Source organism: Podarcis muralis, chromosome 4, assembly GCF_964188315.1.
Source record: "Podarcis muralis chromosome 4, rPodMur119.hap1.1, whole genome shotgun sequence".
In the NCBI taxonomy this organism is placed as follows: Eukaryota; Metazoa; Chordata; class Lepidosauria; order Squamata; family Lacertidae; genus Podarcis; species Podarcis muralis.
The window spans coordinates 28,049,410-28,071,805 of NC_135658.1; the positions used below are offsets into that span (position 1 = coordinate 28,049,410).

At 41.8% G+C, this 22,396-nt stretch overlaps 1 protein-coding gene across 5 annotated transcripts in view; it reads right to left on the reverse strand.

Moving 5' to 3' along the window:
• Positions 1-477: 477 nt before the first annotated feature.
• Positions 478-22,396, reverse strand: part of KATNAL1 (katanin catalytic subunit A1 like 1) — a 35,850-nt gene continuing 13,931 nt past the window's right edge. For all 5 annotated transcript variants that reach the window (XM_028726421.2, XM_028726419.2, XM_028726417.2 and 2 more), the window contains 7 exons: positions 19,367-19,494; positions 17,698-17,803; positions 11,443-11,601; positions 9,568-9,694; positions 8,021-8,155; positions 4,522-4,648; positions 478-3,033 (listed from right to left, as the gene is read on the reverse strand). In XM_028726421.2, coding sequence (XP_028582254.1) covers positions 2,835-3,033; positions 4,522-4,648; positions 8,021-8,155; positions 9,568-9,694; positions 11,443-11,601; positions 17,698-17,803; positions 19,367-19,494 — 981 coding nt within the window. In that variant the 3' untranslated portion in view covers positions 478-2,834. The remainder of the gene's footprint in view (positions 3,034-4,521; positions 4,649-8,020; positions 8,156-9,567; positions 9,695-11,442; positions 11,602-17,697; positions 17,804-19,366; positions 19,495-22,396) is intronic.

The window sequence follows — 22,396 nt, forward strand, 5'->3', positions numbered from 1 at the left end:
CACCCCTTTTAACTTATTCACAAATACATTCTATTAAACCTAGTCACAGGTAGCCATATCTTTGCAATGTCCAACATATTCCACCCTATTTGTGCACACAAATCGACACCAGAATACAACAGGATCAAAACCAGCCTGCATTTATATTCACCAAGTTCTGCCATTTCCAAAGTACACAAATTGCTACTGGCATGAATCAGACAGCTCCTACTGCGAGAGGGAAAGTGGTGGGTCCCAAGAGAGTGTTGCCTTTTCCATGACAGCCCTTTCATTCCTTAAGTACTTTGATGATGTTGCCAGCTACCTTCCCAAAGGGAGACAGCAAGAAGAACGACTGGAGATAATGCTGGCAAAAGCTCCATGAGATGTCGTGCTCCTCTTACGCTCCCAAAGCAGGAAATCCAACTCAGCCACACCAGGAAAACAACAGAATATGTACACAGAACACACAGCACCACATAAAAAGAAAAAAGCGAGTCACCATTAGGACATTTATTATTATTTTCCCCAAAGTAGAGCTGCCTTTTGTTGGAGATGAACACAGTGCATCATTCACAGTCTTGACCCAATATATCATCTTCTATGTTAAAACAAAGTAAAGAAACACAACACAACCTTTATAGCTGGCTGCATATGGTATGATGGGACTCTGCTACCTAAACACTCTTGCTTCTCTTATGGAACCAAGTCACATCTGTAGTTCTGGACATGTCTAGCAAGTGCTATGCTGACGAGGTGGCTATTACAACGAATAAGTAACAACGCAGGGAGCCCTTATAAGGAAAAGCTCCCTGAGATGTTGTGTCAGTAACTTGGAGATCTAGGTGGAAACTAAACTAAGGCCGGGCCTAGACGGAAGTTTTTCTGATAGCTGATTTAGCACTGCAGTACTGAACTGGGGGAAAGACACCAGGTAATGCAATGTCTTGACCATTCTTTCTTTTTTACTGTGCCACCCACACAGCATAGAACATACTTGTCCTTGGTCTAACATGGCTGGTGGTGGCAAGACCAGTAGAGATCTATACAGGGAGTAGCTCTACTCCCAGGTGACTCACTGGTGTCAGAGAGCAATATCCAACTGAACAGTTCTGCCAGTGCAAGAACTCTTATCTACACCATAGAACTTCTCTGTGTGACCCCTAAATCTGTTCTGGGTTTTTTACCTACCTTAATCCAGAGCAAATTTAGGAGATGTACGGGGATAAGGAATGGAGGGAAATTTCCAAGCACAGCAGAAATGCAAATTATTTTGGATGAGTTGCCAAATGAACAGGTGGCTTGGAAATGCCTATTGATCATTTCAAGATGTCTAAGACCGATTTACATGACATTCCTGTTTTGTTTTGTTTTCTAAACTGGAAACCTTGCCTTAGGTTTAGGTGATTCATGTAACTCTGCTACAGCCAGATTCAATTGCAGTTCTGATCATAAACATTCATCTCCAAATACATAACTTTTGATAACGAGTTCCACACACTTACACCCAAAACAAGTTCAAGAAGTGAGCTATACATTATTTTTGAAGGGTCCCAAAGAACAAGCCACTGTTGTGTGCCTCTTTTCATGTCCGTGGACCCTTGGTAATATTATGCAGAGATGAGAACCAATTTGTCATATCTGAAAAAACAGCTGAAATATGCAAAAGTAAGGGTAAATGCTAGAAAGCACCAGAAATAAGGGTGGGGTGGGGGAGGAGGAGAGATTATTCCTGGGTATCAAGGATGACGGCTCTATATCTTCAAGTTTAGTTTCCACAAGTGTTCCACCTTGGTATCTTATACTGCAAAGGTGCAAATGGCACTAACAAAGCCAATTAGAAAAAGGCTGGTCTAAAGCATGAAGAAGTGCAAGATGTACACTCATTTAACATGACCTACTCTGGAGAGTTAAGCCACTATAACCTCTGGAATTTATCTGCCCTTGCCAGGCCGAAGTATATCAAGAAACTTTTGCTTACAGTGGTATACAATGAGAAATCAAAGACAGCAGTAGAGCCAGCGAAATCCATAGATTGACACAAGTGTAAAACTGAAACAAGAGCAATATTGGCCCTGAGATTTCAAAGATCAAGGTTGTGATACAACATGATTTCTATGACGGGCTGCTCCACGCTTTAAGCAGCGATTGCATTCACTGCACTTCCCCTGGTGCCGGCTGCAGCGAACACAAGAGGAGAGAAAAGTACATGTGCATTTCTTCAGAGCTGGGAGCAAAAGATGGCAAAGAGCTGTAACTGGCCACACTGTATATTTTGGAGGTATGCACCTCCCTTTCACATTTTATATGATTATTAGTGTTCTAGCAAATACGACTGTAGCCATGACAACGTGACTGCAGTGTAAAGTGATCTCGGTATTTTCAACTTAGATCATACTGATGAGCTCTCTAAACAGAGGGGGAGAGGCATAGAATAAAAATGCCAGTCCTACGTTCAAGGAATCAGGTTCTAACTAGACAGACAATATGACCCAACAACAAGAGTACAGAACAGTAAGTTTTGTTAACTTTTTCCTGCAGAGTCCTATATCTGATTGGCAGATAAAAGCCAGGAAAGACTACAACGTGAAAATCGGGACACTGGGAACTAGTGTTAAAAAAAAGTGCAGACAACCAAAAACACATAGGATTCCCTTGCTACATTTACAGCTTTTAGTATTCATCCATGAAATACCATGATTTCATTGTGTAACATTTTATTTTGTTCCCTTTAAAGTGCAAAAAAAGTTTAAAAGGGTCCTTGTCCGTAGGAAAAACTCAAGCCTTAAAAGATTTCTAAGTCTTTGTAATATTTTATAACTGAAAAGCTAAAATCCTTTGTGAGATGATGTCTGTTAAGCAGATCCAAATTCTGACATCCACTTCTCATATTTCTCCAGGTCTGCCGCTGAAACGGACTTGGAGATTTTCTTCAGAGCCAGGTCAAAGTCTCCCTTGGTAACAGGCATCTGAAGCTCTTCTTTAGATAACGCACGGATCTCTTCTGGGGACAAGCCATTAATGCGCCGCCTCATTGCCATCAAAGAAGCATCCCTGCAAAGGAAAATTCGCAAGAACTAATTACTAACACCGTGTGCTAGGAACTATATGGATTTTGATTACCTCTCTTGTGTTGCAGGCCTCTAGCAGAAATGCAGAAGCATTTATTCTTAGCTATCTCAGCGTTCCCCTGTGGCGAAACAAGCTTGCACATCTCCAACACCCCCAACATTAATGTAACATAAAACAACACTTTGGAACGGAAATCCACTAAGGCATCTGGTAAATGTGCAGAGGATAATTAAAACGATAAAAAGGACCCACCCGCCCCTTTTTGCAAGGATTTATGGAGATGCTGAGGCAATTGTTCAGTTCATGAACTACTCTTTTGCATGTGCCAAATCTCCCAGCATCCAGCTTTATTGAATGTCCATGAGTGCTAGTGTTATGAGAGGGAGAAAACCTTTTCTCTACCGGCTTCCTCCATGCCATGTGTAATTTTATTAACTTCCATCATGTCACCTGTTACTTGTCTTTTCTCTAAACTAAAAAGCCCCCAATGCTGCAACCCTTACAGGGGAGTTGCTCCCGGGGCAAAGGAAGGAGTCGTGACACCCGGGGCAGGTGTCACGATGTAGGGCGCATGTGCGGCATCGCTACATACAACGCATGCGCCGTACGTAGCGATGCCGCACATGCATTGTATAGCGGTTTGCCGCCAGCACTCCAGCGCCGTATGGACGGTGCCAGGATCCCTCTGGCACCGCTACAGTCGCGAACGGAGGATCCCAGCACCATCCGTATGCTGCTGGCGGCAAACAGCTATACAGCGCATGTGCGGCGTCACTACGTACAGCGCATATGCATGCGGCGCTGCACATGCGTGCGACGCTGCACATGCGCTGTACTTAGCGGTTTGCTGCCAGTGCCAGGATCCTTTGCTCGCGGCTCCAGCCATGAATGGAGGATCCTCCAAAAGCGGCTGCGGTGGCGCGATAGCTGCTCGTGCCGCCACGAGCCCCCGCAGGGTGACTTCTTGTCACCCCCACAGGCATGGAACCCGGGGTTTACCGCCCCCCCCCCCATTGTGACGCCACTGGTTGCTCCATTCCCTTGATCATTGGAAATACCCTGAGTTCTAGTGCTAGGAGAAACTTACATTCCTCAGACACCTATTAAGGGTCCTTCAATGAGAAGATCCATAGTGGCAAACAAGCTTCCCCTGCAATACATGTCTTTTCGGGTTATCAGTTCACAAGGAACAACAGTAAGACTTAAGAAACCTAATATGCCTTCTGTGTGAACTGAGTGTATGGCCTGCCAAACGGTTCCAAGATCTTATGCAACACTCTGGGCTTCGTGCTGGTTCCTCAGCAAACTATTTGATGCAGAAAGGGTTTCCAGGGAAGGAGAATTTTAAAAGCACTGACGTAAAGGCAAAAGATTGAGTCGTCAGCAATGTACTCAAAAAAGCATTCAGTATGTGTAGTTTGCCTAGCAATTCCATTTTTCTTTAGCTTGCAAACCCAGGAAATAGGATACCTGCAAACATTAGTGATGTCAGCACCAGAGTAGCCTTCGATCTTCTCAGCAATTTCTTCCAGGCTGATGTCAGGATCCAGTTCTACTTCCCGAAGATTAATCTTAAGCAGCTCTGCTCGGCCTTTTGCTGCAAAAATAAAAGTTGTTTGATCAGAGCAGGGCTTGCAAACATGTAGATATTCAATAACACTTAACCCTGTAATTTGGTTTTATGGCGGGGGGTTACTAGGCAAAAGCAGCCTGGAAGCAATTTCGCTGGTGACGACTCTTGAATGTTAAAGACACTGCCACTGTATTAACTGCAAAAAGTGCATTTTAAAAGAGAATCAATTATATAATTTTAATGAATTCTGTATGAAGCAGAGTGTGTGTGTACACACAGAGAGAGAGCGAGAGAGCGCACAATTTCCAATAGCCATTTTGCCATTAACTATGAAAACATCCATAGATATGCATACATCCATAAACATGCACTCTCTACCCTATCCTACCCAAGTTTTTTCAGCAAACCTTGTATCAAGTGTCAACGATTTCTCAAAACCACCTTTTCTGTGCAGCCTTTGCTAATGCCTAGCTGAAACCAAACTTTAGCGTAGTTTGTCTGGGGGGAGTTGCTGGAGACTGAAGTTTTGTTGGGCCCTCTCCCCCACCCCCTGCTGACCCCCCTTCTTCCCCCAGGTATGAAAGGGCAAGGCCACCTAAGGCAGCACCTTGGCCCATGCCTTGCCAACATGAAAAGTGTGATGCTAAGTGCAAACTTGGTGTTGCACTGAGCATCTCACAGGAGACCAAGGAAACACATTGTTCTATTGGTCTACAAGACAACAGGACAATAAGAAGCTGCAGAAAGAGACAACTCAGCAGAAAACACCCTAAATGTTAGTCCTATTTAGCTAACAGCATTTGTTAAAGCAATCGGCATTAAATGAATTATTTGGTTAAGGTATTAAGTTACTGTTAAACCAGGTTGATCCTTTTTCACTTTCTTTTTAAACAAACAGAAAAATAGGAAGGGAAGGATCATTTTAATTATGAGAAAAGGGAAGTGGTTACACAATGGGGGAAGCCAAGTGGAAGGGATACACTCTAAATAAGGATGGGTGGATTCCTTCCCTCTCCCCTGTCAAACACACAGAGATCCCCCCTTTCCCTCTGTCCAATAGATTTTGTTGTATTATCTTCAGTTTCTGAATTTAAGACCCTCCCTATTAAAGAGTGTTTGCCCCAGCTGCTGAGGAGGGACCCCTGAACAAGTTTTAGATAATGAAAATGATTGCCCTGGTGATATAAGTGACCCAGGGGTTTCAGCTGAACAATGTTTCTTTTTAATTTAATTTAATTTAATTAAGTACATGCATTGGCCTTTGCCCACATTCTTCTCTCCTTTCCCTTTCCCCTCGTTGTTAGTTTTCGAGTGCAAGCTCTTTCTGAGCAGAGAGATGCCCAATTTGCCCATATGGTGCTGTAAGGCACAATGAACACTGATGGCATAGTATAAACATCAAAAACATAAAATACACAAGCTTCCCATCCATCACAATGTGCCTTTGGCAAGCTATAGCGTACTGGTATAAAAACATTCCATGTACACATTGTAGCTGGGAGTTCTGTACTGTGTTGACAGTTAAAAATAGTGGCCTCAAAAAACACAGAATAGTAACTGATCTTTTAATAAGATTCTGCATGCATGTCTCACCATGGGTAACTTTGTACCTAAGAGTACCTAAAACAGCAACAGTGGAAATTATTTTTCCATGTTTTTTCCAACACTAGTCTCTTCCAGATGACCTGTTTATTGAACATTCTTCATGATCTGTTTGCAAAAGGTGGGGATGCTATAAGATGTCAGATCAAGCCGTTGTTATCCTACACTTTTCAGTGCAATTTTTCATCAATTACCTTCCTACAAAAAGTCTTATTTTTAAAAGTGTGTTCATTATGCAAGAGAGCCAAACCCACCTTAACTGCACAACCTAAATTTGCTGGTGTGACTGAATCCCACTCACAAAATAGTGGCAATCTGGAAGGGGCACTGTATCCTTGTGGAGAAGAGGACACACCTTAGCAAGGTGCCCATTCTGCACTGCACAGATAGAAGCCAGAACCAATAACGTGGTAGAACTTCAGATGATGTACTTCCCCCGCCCCGCCAATAGGGCGGAAAGCAATTATGGCTTCAAATGATTAAAACCATAAATGCAAACAAATGTCTGCCTTTCATCTTCTCTTTTGCATTAGCAATAAGGGGGAAGTTTAGATCGATAACATGATAGAGATCTGCAAGGCAATTTAAATCATATGTAATACCCCAATCAGCCATAAAGTCAGGGCTCCCATTATAAGCTGGAACTATTAGTATTTATTGAATGTGTGTAGTCAGTCTTTTCTCCAACGAGCTCAAGGTAGCATGCATGGTTCTCCCCCAACCATTGTCAGCTATTTTATTCTGACAACAGCCTTGTAAAGCAAAGCCAAGAGGGTGACTGGTCCAAGCTCACCAGGTGAATTCATGGCTATGTGAGGATGTGAACCAGAGACTCCCTGATGACAGTCCAACACTCTAGACACCACACCACGCATTACATATAACATGAAGTTGACACAGCAAAACTAAATCTCCAGGTTAAGCATTTCCCCTCTTCTCTATAACCTTTTGGATCACTTCTCATGTATCAAGACATCACACGGTGGTGATTCTCCCATCCTACCAGCAGAAACCGAAGGTGTGGAGTAGGGAAACTCACACCAATGTCATCATGATATATATTAAGTCAACCTTACAAGGGGAGAGGGGAAGAATGTATGCTAGAGATGCTATTATTGCCAGTAGCCCCATGCTGTGCTCCAATATGTTGTTTCAACCCTTAAGAGTTTACAGCCACACTGTACTTCTATTCTGTTATCTCGAGGGGTCATGGAGGCAAGCAGGCATCCCAGTGTATCAAGAGAAGACGCCACTTTATAAAGCTAAAATGATAAAGGATCTTGAAATTAATAGCATATATGACTGACAGCCAAGGAGAAGCAATATATGATATGGCATCCTCAGGCAGGGGAACAATCAGCACGCTACGATCTGAACGGCTGGAAATCTAGTCGTAAAGGTCAGGCGAGAGTTGATTTACAGCAGCGCCAGCCTGAGAGTGAAAATTCATGGATCCGCTTCTCTGCATTAATCGGCAAGTGCATGGAAATGCACTGGCAATATTTCTTTAAAAGATGTCTGAAGGCGGCCTTTGATGCTCAATCAAGGACTGTTAAACATTCAAAATAAGTCCAAGCTCATTACCATCTCTCTCACTGGGTCTGCAATGGAATACTGCAACCCTTTCATTCTCCAGTCTCAACCCTTAAGGGGAAAGGGAGGGAGAGAGCACTGGCAAGTTATTAGCTGCTGAAAATGCAATCAAATGTTTGCAGCCAAAGTGTCAAATGAATTCTTCAAATAGCAAAATGTAAGAACAGTGCATCTGGACAGAAAAGATTATGGCCCTCCCACCTGTTGGCAATGGTATATAGATCCTTTTCTCCAGCCTCCTTCTCAAAGCTTCGTCAATGTCCCAGGGAAAATTTGTAGCAGCCAGCACCAGCACCATTCTCGAAGGGTCGTCGTTTTCCAGAGCCCCGCCTACTCCTACATCAACAAAAGACATCGCAGACAACAGGATACTATTTCTATTATTTATTAGATTTTTCAGACATCCAAGAGCTGAGCTTATCCTATACTTCAAAGAAACAAAACAACCAAACAATTAAAATCACAGTTCCAATAAAGCTAGTTTATATAACACAGAGATCCTATAAAACTAGTGCAACAAAAGCTAAGCAGAGATTCCAGCTCAGAATACATTACACAGGGGAGCCACTAAATCCTCCTCAACTAAAGAACACCAGCCTAAAACCATGAAATGAAGAGGTTAAGGCCCCAAACTTTTTGGAGCCCAGGGGTGCACAGAGAAATCTAAGAACCTATTGTGGGCAGCACCATAACACAAGTGACGGGGGGGGGGGGCACTTGCCTAGGCATAATATGATGAGTACAGAACAGAGGCAGTGTACGAGGCCCAATACCAAACCCTGTTCAGTGGAACCTCAGTTTTTGAAAGTAATCCGTTCTGGAAGACCATTTGACTTCCGAAATGTCTGAAAACCGAAAACTAAAAACAGTAGCCTCAATATAATAGGGAAACCCAAAACGGAAGCCGTGTGGCACGTTCGGCTTCCAAAAATCGTTCAAAAACTGAAGCAGTTACTTCCGGGTTTTTGGAGTTCGAAAGCCGAAACGTCAGTCAACAGAGACGTTTAACAAGCGAGGTTCCACTGTATTTGCTTCCACAAAGCACAACAAGGTAACCCAGTCCACAGAAGGAAACTGATGATGCTCAGGAAAACACATCCAAACAGCACTGGAGGGTAAGTAGGCATTTAGATGGCCAGGAAATGGAGTGGACAGAAGGGTTAATTTCCCCTAGCAATTCTTTACCAGTTTTCAAAGCAGCTACGCAGGGCTGCTAATTACTATAAAACAAAACAAAAAAATGGTTGTTATTATTATTATTATTATTATTATTAAAAATGGTTATTATTTCCCATGTCTTATGTATTGTAATATATTATTTTTTATTCTTATATTTAATCATCTTTATTAAGTACCCTGGGAACAGTCTTAAGAAGAGTGTATAAAACTTTTTACATATTATATATATATATAAAATTTGCCACTTAATTGGGAAAATGCATTTTAAGTGGTCTTTGTAAAGAAAAATGAACATAAAACTTCAGTAATTATGCCATGCTCTTCGTTTATATTACATTTACATTTCACATTTCTTCTGTGATAGAATTCCAAGGTGGCTGCATCATGTGTCCTCTGACCATGCCCAGAATACTTACGTCAGCAAAAGGTGGACAGCTTAAAACGAGAACAGTTCAGGACAAGTTGGTAAATATGCTGCTTTTTAACTTGCTGCACGCATTCTCCAAAACAAGCGTACAAACAATTTATAAAAAGGGAAGGGAAGCTCCAGTGCAGATATCAAACTTTACCATCCATCTGAACAAGCAACTCAGATTTGACCCGACGGCTTGCCTCATGTTCATCAGAGGTGCCTCTGCGGCTACAGATGGAGTCTATTTCATCAATGAAAATGGTTGTGGGTGCATAAAATCGGGCCTTGAAACAAAGAAAACATTTACTAAACACAACATTTCAGTTTTTGTGAGATTCCATCATATACAAGATGTACCTTAAGTGATGTTCATTCATTTCATTGAGTCTACTCTGAGCAAAGCTTGGATGACTATGCCCCTTTGTCAAAGATGTGCTGTCCAGCTTACCTTACAACATCTGCCTTAGGAACAGCATCTATGTATCTAATGCTAAATCAAAGCTGGTTTGGGATATTCTTTTAGAACCACTTGCATGATTGCAGAAAGGCAAATAATATATCTGATTAAATCACACAGATATAGAAAAATCAAGTTTTTGTCAATTTATCTCCAAAAACAAGAGGGGGAGGGAATCAACAAGAGGGGGAAATGTTAGGTTAGCAGTTTTCTTAACATTTTGTAGCTATAGACAGCAGGTGGCCAACATGGTGTCCTCCAAATGTTATAGGACCATTGGCCATGCTGAACAGCGCGACTGGGAGTTGGAGTCCCACAACATCTGGAGGACACCAAAGTATTATAGATTATGAGGGCTCTGGCTTCAGTGGAGTAAATGAGCCCTCCCTAGCCACTGGCTCAGCTGTTAAGGTGCTACTGAATGTTTATTAATATTCCAGGTGCTTAGACGCTTGTTTTTTAATTGTCAGCACAAAAGACATAGGGCTGCATTGTTGGAAGGAAAGTTTCAGCAGAGCAGATGTAGAGATCACTACTGTGATGTTGGCCAACTGTTACGTCTGTGTGTGTGTGTGTGTGTGTGTGTGTGTGTGTGAGTGAGAGAGAGAGAGAGAGAGAGAGAGAGAGAGAGAGAGAGAGAGGGAAGGGGGGAATGGACATAAAAATGGTACATGTACAAAAAAAACCACTCAATTTTTCATCATCATTATTATTATTGCAAATCTCTTGAAAAAAATTAAAGTATTGTGGCACCTTATAAAACTTGAAAGATTTGGCCCTGTTTGTGTGTCTGCAACGTAAGTTCTAGTTACTGTTGGAGTCATTTCTAAAATACTGCAAACCGTGAATCAGTCAGATGTGTGACATAGCTCTGTCACAACGTTCTAAGGCGCAGAAGACAAAAACAATTTTCTTTTGTTATGGGGCTGTGGTGATTGAATCATTATATTTTACATATGCATGTTAATCATCGAGCCTCTTTTGTAAAGCAGGTATCAAAGCAGCCTATCTCGCAAGAATTGTGTAAAGATGAGTAACATGCTGTTTAGAAAGCATTCTGCACATTACAAGTGCTACGAAAATGAAAGGGGGAAATGCAAAAGATGAAATAGAAAGAAGAAAACATTTCGAATAAGAAACAAAAAGAAAACAAAAACCAACCTCAAAAGGCAGAAAGTTAAAGAAATATCAGGCCTTGACTCTGATAAATGCAAAACATTAAAGGAAGCTGTGAAAGATTTCATACTACAGGTAAACAACACACACATTTTGGAAACAGATGCCATTAGTTCTAAAACCTGGGGATATTACAGGCACTTTGTAGCACAATGTTGCTGGTTGGTATAACATGGTTGGCAAATGTGGCTGAGAAGCCTTACCCCAATTAGTAATGATAGTTCTAGGACTTCTAAGTACACCCATTGAAATCAATGGGCACAACAAACTTAGGTTCATTCATTTCAATTGGTCTGCTAGGAATAAAACTGAGTTGGATACTATCCAATGTGTTGGAGTGACTTAGATGCCCACTATAACAGCAAGAAACTGTGAGACTTGAGCATCAGTAAGGCTTACCATTTCAAACAACAAGCGAACTAACTTTTCAGACTCGCCTCGATACTTTGATGTCAGAGTGGAGGAAGAAACGTTGAAGAAAGTCGTTCCACATTCTGTAGCGACAGCCTTCGCTAGCATAGTTTTACCAGTCCCGGGAGGGCCAACCATCAACACTCCCTAAAATTAAATGAGGGCAATTGAATAAGCACAAGCGGGTACAAGTGCACAACGGTGCAGAATAATAAAATTAAATGAACTTGTCTAAACACAGTCTAGCATTGTCAAAGCCAGTTGTGCTACTACAATAATCTGCTGCTGTTGATTCATAAAAACCGTAATTGATTTCATTAACGCAAAGCTGACTGCTATTTGACACCTGAAAGGCAACGGAAGATTAGAGAGTATCTCCTATAGTTCAACCCTTTTGTAGTTACTATTGTAGAAATATTGAGCTAAATTGAGCCTAGAAGTCTTGCCGCAGGATAAAATGATAAGACATGGGTTGTCGTTTTTTTAAAATTGGAGGTATACTAAGATGGTGCACATCAGTTTACAATGAGCAAGCAGTGTGCTAGTTGTGGTCCAAGGGTCAGAGTCCCAGCAGATAAGTGCATCTCAGCAAAACACTCACCCTAGTGGGCTCTCCAGAGCAATACATTTTGAACCAGCACTGTTTTTTTCTTGGCAGGGTGCCCAGGAAAGGAAGAGGAGTTTGTAGGCACTAATGAGAGACTGCGGAAGAGAGAATGAGAACAACCTGCTCTTCCAGCTTCCACAGGTTGAGTTTACCTGGAGGCTTTTCCCTTTCAGCAGCACAGATCAGAAAAGTGCCAAGATCCAGGCGCCAGCAGAATGTATTTGGCTCTAATCTGTGGGATGTAGTAACTTTCTAATCAGACTTTTGGCTGATTAAACTATCTATCACCTTTTAAATGTGTTTGTGAGAAGGGATTGTTGGTTTTTGTTGTTATGTATTTTGTGTTTTCCTTTTGTGTTTTTATTCTGTAAACTGCTCTGTGATCTTTGGATGAAGGGCGGTATATAAATTTAATAAATAATGATAATAAATACCACTGTAGCAGGTTCCCCTCCCACCCCAAATTAAGTTTGCCACTTTATGGAGAAAACACCTTACACTGAAATTAATAGCTGACTGTGTACAATGAACAACCTGCCACAAACTCAGATTCAATACCGCCTCGCCCCATACAAACCAACCTGAACCCTGCAACCAGCATCTGAGGCCCTTCTTCATGTGCCGCCTCCACAAGAGGTCTGGAGGGCAACAACACAAGAACAGGCCCTTTTTTGCCATGCTTCCTCATTTGTGGAATGCTCTCCCCAGAGAGAAAGGGTAGGCAACCTAAGGCCCGTGGGGCAGATGCGGCCCAATCGCCTTCTCAATCCAGCCTGTGGACGGTCCAGGAATCAGCGTGTTTTTACATGAGTAGAATGTGTCCTTTTATTTAAAATGCATCTCTGGGTTATTTGTGGGGTATAGGAATTTGTTCTTTTTTTCTTCTTCAAAATATAGTCTGGCCCACCACATGGTCTGAGGGACGGTGGACCGGTCCACTGCTGGAAAAGGTTGCTGACCCCTGCCAGAGAGACTTGCCTGGTATCATCATGATATATATATATTTAGGTGCCAGGCAAAATCTTTCCTCTATAACCAGGCTTTTGGCATTTAATTATCTGTGGCCTTTTAGAAGTGGGCAGGGTGTTTCTAATGTAATTCTTTTTCTTTTTGATTTTAAAGTATCTCTGTGAGGTTTTTTTCTCAGTCTGTTTGGTTGGTTTTATGTTGCTTTGGGTTGTCCTGGCAAGATAAAGCAACTATCAAATTTAATAAATATATAAATCAGGTGACCTTTCTACAATACAAAGGCCCTCCCTGCTTTAAAAATTAGGGCTTCATCAAGCACGCATGCAATCTGAATTGGCTTCCTGAATATCCCGCATGTTGTTTCTCCTGCGTCCTGACCAGCAAAGCTCACAAGCACCCATCAGCATGCACACGATTTAGCTTCTGCTAAGTGTTTGGGGCAAAACAATGTTTCTTCTTATAAATCCTATGCACAGATGCAATTGCCTGCTTTGGACAATCATTCCACGGTTTATGAAGCCAGAGATAAGCATCAGGGCCAAGCGCTCCTCCCCTCAATCCCATCATGCACCAGCTTCTGGCTTGTATTAAGCCAGAGTTCTCCATTGCACTTGAACCAGGAAGTCTGGCTTAATGTTGGTTAATAAACCAGGAAAATAAGTCAGGATCACATTATGGTTTATGAAGCCTGGAACCATCGTTCAAGCCATCCAATATTTTCAAGCACTTCTGCAGGAAGATACTGCACACCTAAAGAAAATACAAGTCACCTCTTAGTGTGCAATGAAAGTTGAAAGGAATACAGTGGTACCTCGGGTTAAGAACTCAATTCGTTCTGGAGGTCCGTTCTTAACCTGAAACTGTTCTTAACCTGAGGTACCACTTTAGCCAATGGGGCCTCCCACTGCTGCTGCACCGCCACCACACAATTTCTGTTCTCATCCTGAGGTAAAGTTCTTAACCCAAGATACTGAGTCTGTAACCTGAAGCATCTGTAACCCGAGGTACCACTGTATATCAGCATAGTACAAAGTAAAAAAGAATATCCAAAGTGTTTCAACTGACAGACAGGAGCAGGGGGAATAGAAGCCGTTCTGATAAACTAGTAAGCGTCTGTGTTTCACAAACTCTGTCTTCAGGGACAGAGCTTATCTAACAGTAGAAATATCAACTTAAAAGTACTCTGAAAGAAGACAGATATTAAAGCTTGTTCACCTTTGGATGATGAGGACCCAGAGCTGTACTTTAAAAATATATATCTCTAAGAGCTACTGGATAATAGTCTCAACTGCCACCATGTCCTTCCTTTCTAAAACCCTAACCCCACTTCACTTCTTCTTCACCCTACCCAAGTTAGCCTGAAGCTAAAAATTTGCCCCTACCTAACCCTGCCCTTTGATTCTCAAGGTTTCACTATCCTGTCCTACCAAACTAATCCTTCATCTGCTGGGAAGATGGGAATTAGAAAGGTGGGAAGAATGTCAACCTTGTTCACATGCGGGTCCCCGCCCCCTTTTCTCCTACTTACATTGTTGAACTGTTGACAATGTTCAGATCTTTTAAAGAGCCCCCGAAGAGCTTAGGAGCTAGAACTTAGCCATCACTGGGAAAGGCTAGGGTCTTACTGCAGAGGATTTTCACCATCAGAAATGCATAGCAATAATTTAAGGAGAGCAGTTGCCACCATGCTCTCTCATCAGACACTCTGCTGTTACTGCACATATTTCATTCCCCTGCAAACCTAAGATCAGATTAAATTCTAACAAGAATTTCTTTTTTTCAGGGTAATAAAATTAGCCGAAATTAGAATTGCACATCACAATAGACTTTATGCAATTAATATCTTACATAAAACACCACCACAATAAAATAACTGGTTAAAAGCTATCCACTCTGCAAATTAAAAATTGCCTGCTCCTCAGAGTGGGGTGGAGATTACTTTGAAAGAATGGCATGGAGAAGACTTATAAAAACAAATCAACCGAAAATGCAATTATTCAAAATTGTTTTCCCCTCCCCGATTCTTTGGGCATAATGGACTCACTGTGTCTAGATTTTCCATTAACTCTCACTACCTCTATAGCCATTTAAGAACTCTCCTAATGTAGGCTCCAACGTACGTTTATGGGTAATTAAATCACAAGTGTTCATATTATTTCTATACAGCTGGTATTTAAATGGCATTTCTATGGCTGCAGACATTCTCCTGAAATCAAAGGTAAAAGCTGCAGAAGATAAAATAGTATTTTGTAATATCGTTAAATACTTGGCCATAGTAATGAAATGGGCTCTGATCGACACGCAAAAAAATATATTTCGTTTTTGAAAAAAATTAAATACTCTCTTTAGAAACAAAGGCAAAAAAGAAAACAAACACAGATAGATTAAAAAACCCACCAGAAAGTACGGAAGAACAAAAATGGGGCAGTATCTGATGAAGTGCTTCCACGAGTGCAAGAATTTCTGCTTGCACAATGGAACACTTCCTCCCCCTCTTCTTATTTAATAAATAAATAAGAGACCATTTAGGATATTTTTTCATGGTGGTTGTAGTAGTCATAAAGACATAAACAACCCTAGATAAATTAAAGTGAAAGTGCTATGAGATCCAATCATGTTTTGACTCTTTAAACTCATACCTATATAGCAGGAGAAACTCTGCCCCACCCTGATGTCACTGCACCACAACTCCAATCATTTCTGGCCATACCTGCTGTTGGCTAATGGGAATCTATTTTCATCTGGGGAGCCATAGATTCCCATTCTCTGCTTTATAGGAACCCAGATGCTAATCTGCACTGTATTCCATTCCACACAGTTGGCCTCTTTTTCAAAGCTCAGCAGTTGCACAAAGTGAATTTATGAAATGCCTTGCTATGTTTCTTTATGAGAATTAGATTCCAGCAATGAATGGCTAGTTAAAATCCTTTACACAAAACTTATCTTTTCTTTCTGGCTCAGTCAAATCTTGGAATTTTCCACATATGCTCAAGTGCGCTGCAAGGGGTGGGTGTTTTGATGGGAGCACAGCGGGGTTTGCCTTGCTGTTGTAACCATTGCTAGTTGAACAGTGGGAAGCACAACTGGCGCCTGGCCCTTCTTAGCTCCAAGTACAGTTCAAAGGAAGCAAAACCGGAACCTCTCTGATGTCCACACAAATATATCTACCCATAGCTGTCTGTTTCATACAGAGGGCCTACTTTGGAAATAAAAGCAGCTGTCCTGAGAATTGTTCTCGAGAGAGCCTGAGCACACAAGAGCTGGCTGGTTGCTATCCAAGTTATTACTCAGAATGACTGACACCAAATGCTGCTTATTTCGGCCAATAACGGTGAAAAATCACCCTCCATAATGCAAACAAAGGTCAAGAGGGGATGGAGGAGAATAGACCATACTGACTGTCTTGGAAGAACTGTTCCCTGCCTTGCAGGCCTTTCACCACCTGGCCTGCAGGGCCCTAACTGACTGAAGCTACAAAAGTTGAGGCTGTTGAACAGACACTTGGGTTGGGGTGTTGTTCCAGGGGATGAGGAGATTGTTGATGCTGTGGTTTTTTGTATCTTTATTTTAGATCTTGTGAGATACGTGGAAATTGTTCCGTTTGGTTGTGTATTTTTAATGCTTCATTTATTGACTACTTTTGTTAAGTTGCAGTTTTGTATTTTTTCATGTTGTAAGCCTTGAGCATGGTTTGAACTGTGGAAAGGTGGCATAGAAACAAAATTATGCAAGTATGTATGTATGTATGTATGTATGGAGAGAGAGCGCGCGCATCATTCCATATTTTTCCCAGCGTCTGCATTTATTGCTTAGCAAACATTCTGCACTTTTCAGTTTCCCAAACACCTGTTAGGTCCTTTGATCATGGTATTATTATTATTATTATTATTATTATTATTATTATTATTATTATTATTATACATGGCAGAAGAAAGGTCTATCAGGATCTACAGGCTGCAATTTCCACATTGGTTTCTAATGTGTGATTGTTGATCAAAACAATAAGCTATATCATAATATCCAAATGGAAAATGAGATCAGCAGAAATCCAGGAATATTTATATGCCACCCTTGCCTTATGGTCACAGGGCAGCACACAGAAATTAGACAAATACAACCCTAATTAAAATGACAACAACATAAAAAGCAATACACAAAATGGTACAATGGGGGAATATGTCTCAAAACCCCTCCTTTTCCCTTTGTTACTATGTATTTGTATATATATTTTCTTTATTGTAATTCTCTTTGAGACCTTCGGGTAACAAGTGACCAAAAAGTTAAATAAATAAACAAATCCATCCAAAACATCCCATCCTTCTCCAAAAGCTTGGCAGGGACAGATGCATCTGGAGTGACTGAACCTGATCCACATAAAAAGAACTAAGCCTCAAATATCCCCAAAGTTTCAACTGTGTCCACAGTTGTGACTCCCAAATAAAATGAGGTCATCTGCCAGTGACAACAGCAGCATCTCAAAACACCCAATAACCAGATTAACTGTTTGTAAACCAATACAAATGATCAGATTTAACATGCAGCCCTGCAATTTTGGGCAGCCAATTATAGGAGGAAATGTCTAAATACACAATGCAGTATTACGCATATACACATCTTTTGTACTTACAACTGCATAGACATGAATAAAATAGTTTGATGGTTCTCACCTTCCAAGGTCGCCTGATCCCCTTGAAAAAATCCGGCATCCACATTGGAAGAACAACTGCTTCCCTTAATAATTTTTTGGCTTCTTCCAAGTCTGCTATATCATCCCTGTGACAGATCAACCGAGATTAGAAGATTCATGCACAATATATTCTGCTTCAAAAAAGGAACATCTTTCATTTATTTTAAAATAAGTAACAGCGTTTTCTTAAGCAGGATGCAAGTAAAAGCCAGCCTCCTGAAAATGGCTTTCTACATGAAAGACATGGGTGGGGGAGAATGACTTTCAACTAACCCTGCCACAAGATGTTGAATAATAAGAATAGTAATAATAAAGGCTCCCTGAAAGAATGATCACCAAGGAAACATTTTTAAATGTGAGAAAACGCTCAAGGGCATTTTAATGAGTGCCTGTAATGAAGCTTTTGCTCATGGTACTAAGAATGAAAATCTTGCTTTATGTTCTGAATAGTACACCATTAGCAAAAGAAGCTCTCTTGATAAAACAGAAACACAAATGAACCACTACAACCAGGTGGGAGGTGAGGCTGTCAAGCCTGAAGAGGCTAGTTACATGTCTGCTTACAATAGTGGACCAGGTGGTCCCAATATAGGAGAAATATCCACTGTCTAAATCATGACACACGGAGCTAGCCCTCTATGAGTCTATGAAATATATGAGATCCACTGAGTGACTGAGACAACTGTACCAGATGCCCCAAATATTTTAGACTTCCAACACTCTCCTTTAGTTCAATCTCAGGCTGAAATGGTAGCCTGGACCCAGCAAAAAGGGGAGGCTGCCAACAGTCCTGCAGGTTGGAGAGGATTAGGCTAGTAGGCTCTTTTGGGAGGGGGGAAGGGATAGGGTGTGAAGTTGAACAAGTTCAGAGAGCCCTAACAGCAAGGAACATCACTGAACACCTATCAGGAGGTAGGATCCTAAAAGAAACTGTAAGGCCCACACTATTTGGGCTGGGTAAGACAGCATCATGCAGGACCTCAGTTAAAGTTAGCTGAGAACTTTGGATCCTCTGTTTCTAGGTGGATTACATGCCCTGTCCATTACTGGTTATATGACCATAGGTGGGAAAAGGGAGGCTTCAGAAATTGTCTTTGCAGTCCCTAAGCCTAGGTTCATGGGGTAAGCTCTCTTCTCACTAACCACAAGCCAAATGGAAGCAAAAAAGACCAAGGAGGAGAAAATCACCTGTGAGCTGCTTTCCAACAGCCAGACAAAGCTTGGATTACCATGTCACGTGAACCAGACTTGATGCCAGTTTGAGCTTAGTTTGAGCCTTGGCTCACTGGAACTTAACTTTGAATATTGGGGATCATAACTATGAAATCAGTTTTTACCTTGTACTTTTGGGGCAGGAACATGCCTTTGAATATATCTAGAGCACTCAATGTGTAGAGAATGGCTGTAGTGTAGGAAGAAAATGCACTCACAATACAAGTTGCAGAAAGGTAGCTGTGCATTCTGTTTTTGCAACTAAGCTCTAGTCCACCACAGCTTATGCTGGTTTTTAAGGGCCACAAGCCACTTTTCCTGTTTTTTCCTTGAGTTTTACTTACTATGCAGTAACCACAACGTCAGGATGAAGGTATCTGGTTTCTTGGGCAGATAAGAATTCTAGCATTTCTCACTTTACAAAGTAAGCACTGTACCAATGAATACTTAGATTCCTTGACACGATGTCTCTTTCGAGAGCTTCAACCAGATCTTTGTCATATCCTGCTCCATCAAACTTCTGAATTTCACCATCACCGGCACCATCCTGGGGGATCTTCTTTCCCTAGATCAAGATGTTGAAAGCTAATCAACTGAAAGTTAAAAGAATTTTACAGCTACGTTTCTTTTTCTTCTTTTGAGCTGTTCTCTGTGCCATACTCCCTTCATCATCATACCTCAACAAAACATGAAAGCAAAAGACTAAAAAAAGCCCCCCCCCAACACACACACACACAGGGGGAGGGGGAGCACAAGCACATTTCAAGAAAATGCCAAGGGGGGGGGGGGGTTAAAAGCAGGTAAATCAGATCAATATACATTGTGGGGGGAATTGGGATCACTAACTGAGAATTGCTAGCACTATTTCCCCTGATCCCACTGTTTTGTTTCAAAGGGAATTATGAACTCTGAAAATAGGGAAAGGTTGCATTTAATTAAAAGCAAGGGGCAAATTAAAGGTTCTTGAAAACAACTTAGGATTTCCAGGGAAGTCCTAGAACTGGCAACGGTGCTGCAAGTTGGAGAGGATTTTGAGGGTACTGTTTTCAGGGAGGAATGAGATTCTGAGCTAAGCTCCACCTAGGGTAGCTATGCTTCAGTTTTTGCAGTTTGATTTTCGAATATGCAAATCAGATAAATCCACCTTTAAATATGAACTGAATCAAATTTCATCCTCATCCCTACATGCCAACGATCTCTTCATTTTGTTTTTAAACCAACACAGTTCAGTGTTCCTATAAATACTTTAGGTTTATGAAGTTTATGAGACAGCAGCAGCTCCATACTGCACTACAAATAGTTCAAAAAGAACCTTTTAGATGCCTTGCAAGTTTACAGTACCCAGCGATGCAGAAAAACGTCTGCAGGTTGGTTGTTTTTAGCCAAGCTAGACAGAATTCAGAAACAATTTGTTCTCTACATACTTCAAATCAAATCAGAAAGTGTCAATAGCTGCTTGGGATAAGCGCCTAATGAGAAAGAGAACAGATGCAGCTGGGGAATTGGGCGGCACAGGTAAGCAAGATGGCAGAGGAATAGGAGGGTACGGAAGTGGTAATTTATAGGGTTCTCTTTGTAGCGATTTCTTCCCAAGTCCCTTTGGAAACAGAATACTCCTGTCTGGTTCCTTCCCAAGCCCACTTTTTTAAAAAGAGTCAGCAGAGCTATTCATAAATCTCTGACCAACCTTTCCTTTTGCACAGAAAAGCAACATTGAAAATCTCATTTAAATCAGAAGATTGTAACCGAAGGGTGCAGAATCTCAGAAGGAAAGGAAAGAAGACCGTTAAACTTGTGCAAGGCTGCCAACAGCTTTGTCCTCTGGGTGCTGGCTTCTTCACACAAAGCCCACCGATCATCTGTGCCCTACAGCAGCTCAGCAGGCAGGAAACAATATAGTACTGTAACCCACAACAGTACTTCTTCATGCAGCTGCCCAGGCTATGCATCTTCACGTTTTGTGCTCCATTTTGCAATATAAAGTATAAACTATTTCCTTTCTGCCACCTAGTGACCAGATTCTTTGCATTAAAAATCCCCGGCTGAGAGGTAAGCAGAACTGCTTTGTACAATAAAGGGTCCTTTGCACAATGCCACTGCTTTAGGAGTACTATTCTCAGCAATAGCTGCATATCAGTGGAGGTTTAACCCATGTACAAGTTCTGTAATGCATCTCACCAGAACCTCCAGAATTCATCATTTTGTGCTGGTTACAAGCAGTGCTTGGAGGAAGATATATAATCCTGGTGCATTACACGTTGCGATATTAGGCCCCGCCCCTAGACATTCTGCAAACAACTCCTACATGACATCAGTGTGATGTCAGATAAATTGCTCTGACTAGAGAAGGCACACTCAAAGGCCTTCTGACAACTGGAACCAGCCAGATGCTTACTGGGAAGTGGAAGAAAAGTGCTGCTCATTCTGGCTCCACCCTCAGCTTGGGGACCACACTTCCTAGCGGAAAGAGGGAGGGAACAACATGACTTCAAACTGTCTGAAGCAACTAGACTGAGAAATAAACAGTTTGGCTGAGGACAAAAAACATATTGGGGATGGGCTACTGGAAAACACATTCCTGTTGCTTTAAAAATCAAGACCCACACCCTGACTACATCTAGACAAGGCATCCCCAAACTTGGCCCTCCAGATGTTTTGGGACTACAACTCCCATCATCCCTAGCTAACAGGACCAGTGGTCAGGGATGATGGGAGTTGTAGTCCCAAAACATCTGGAGGGCCGAGTTGGGGGGATGCCTGAGCTAGACCTACACCCAAAGGGAGAAGGCTTTTCTTATCTTACGCAAAGTGAACACTGATGGGTTAACTCTAAGAGCTCTCAGCTACAGGATCCCTTTGCCCCAAGGCATCTACCAGTGTTTCCAAAACTTGGGTCCCCAGCTGCTGTTGGACTATAACTGCCATCATCCCTAGCTAGCAGGACCAGTGGTCAGGGATGATAGGAGTTGTAGTCAAACAACAGCTGGGGACCTGAGTTTGAGAAACACTGCAGGCAAAGGGTCTCTCTGTCCTATCTAGTTATCCTGTCCAAGAGCACTCGGGATGTGGCAAGGAGCCTCCTCCCTGGATCCAGAGAATCCAGCAAATCTTGCTGGCAGCCACTGATAAGAAGTAGGAATAGGAGACATTGCGGGGAGAGCAGAGGGAGGAAGAAGAAGAATGAGTGGGAAAGCAGCAGCAGGGAAGATGAATGGGGAAATAATGCATGGGCAGGGGGGAGAAAGAACAAAGGCATGTGTGTATACTTCCATGTATGCAAATTAAGAGAGAAAGAGGATATGTATCTGCAATGTAGGTGTATGAAAGAGAAAATGGGTGTGCATGAATGTGTGGAGAAGGTGGACAAAAGGAAAAGGAAATCTTCCTCCCCTATTTGCCCTAGCTCTCTCCTAGTAGAATATAAAGGTTTTATGACAAGTGCCATCTTCCATATATGCAAATGACAG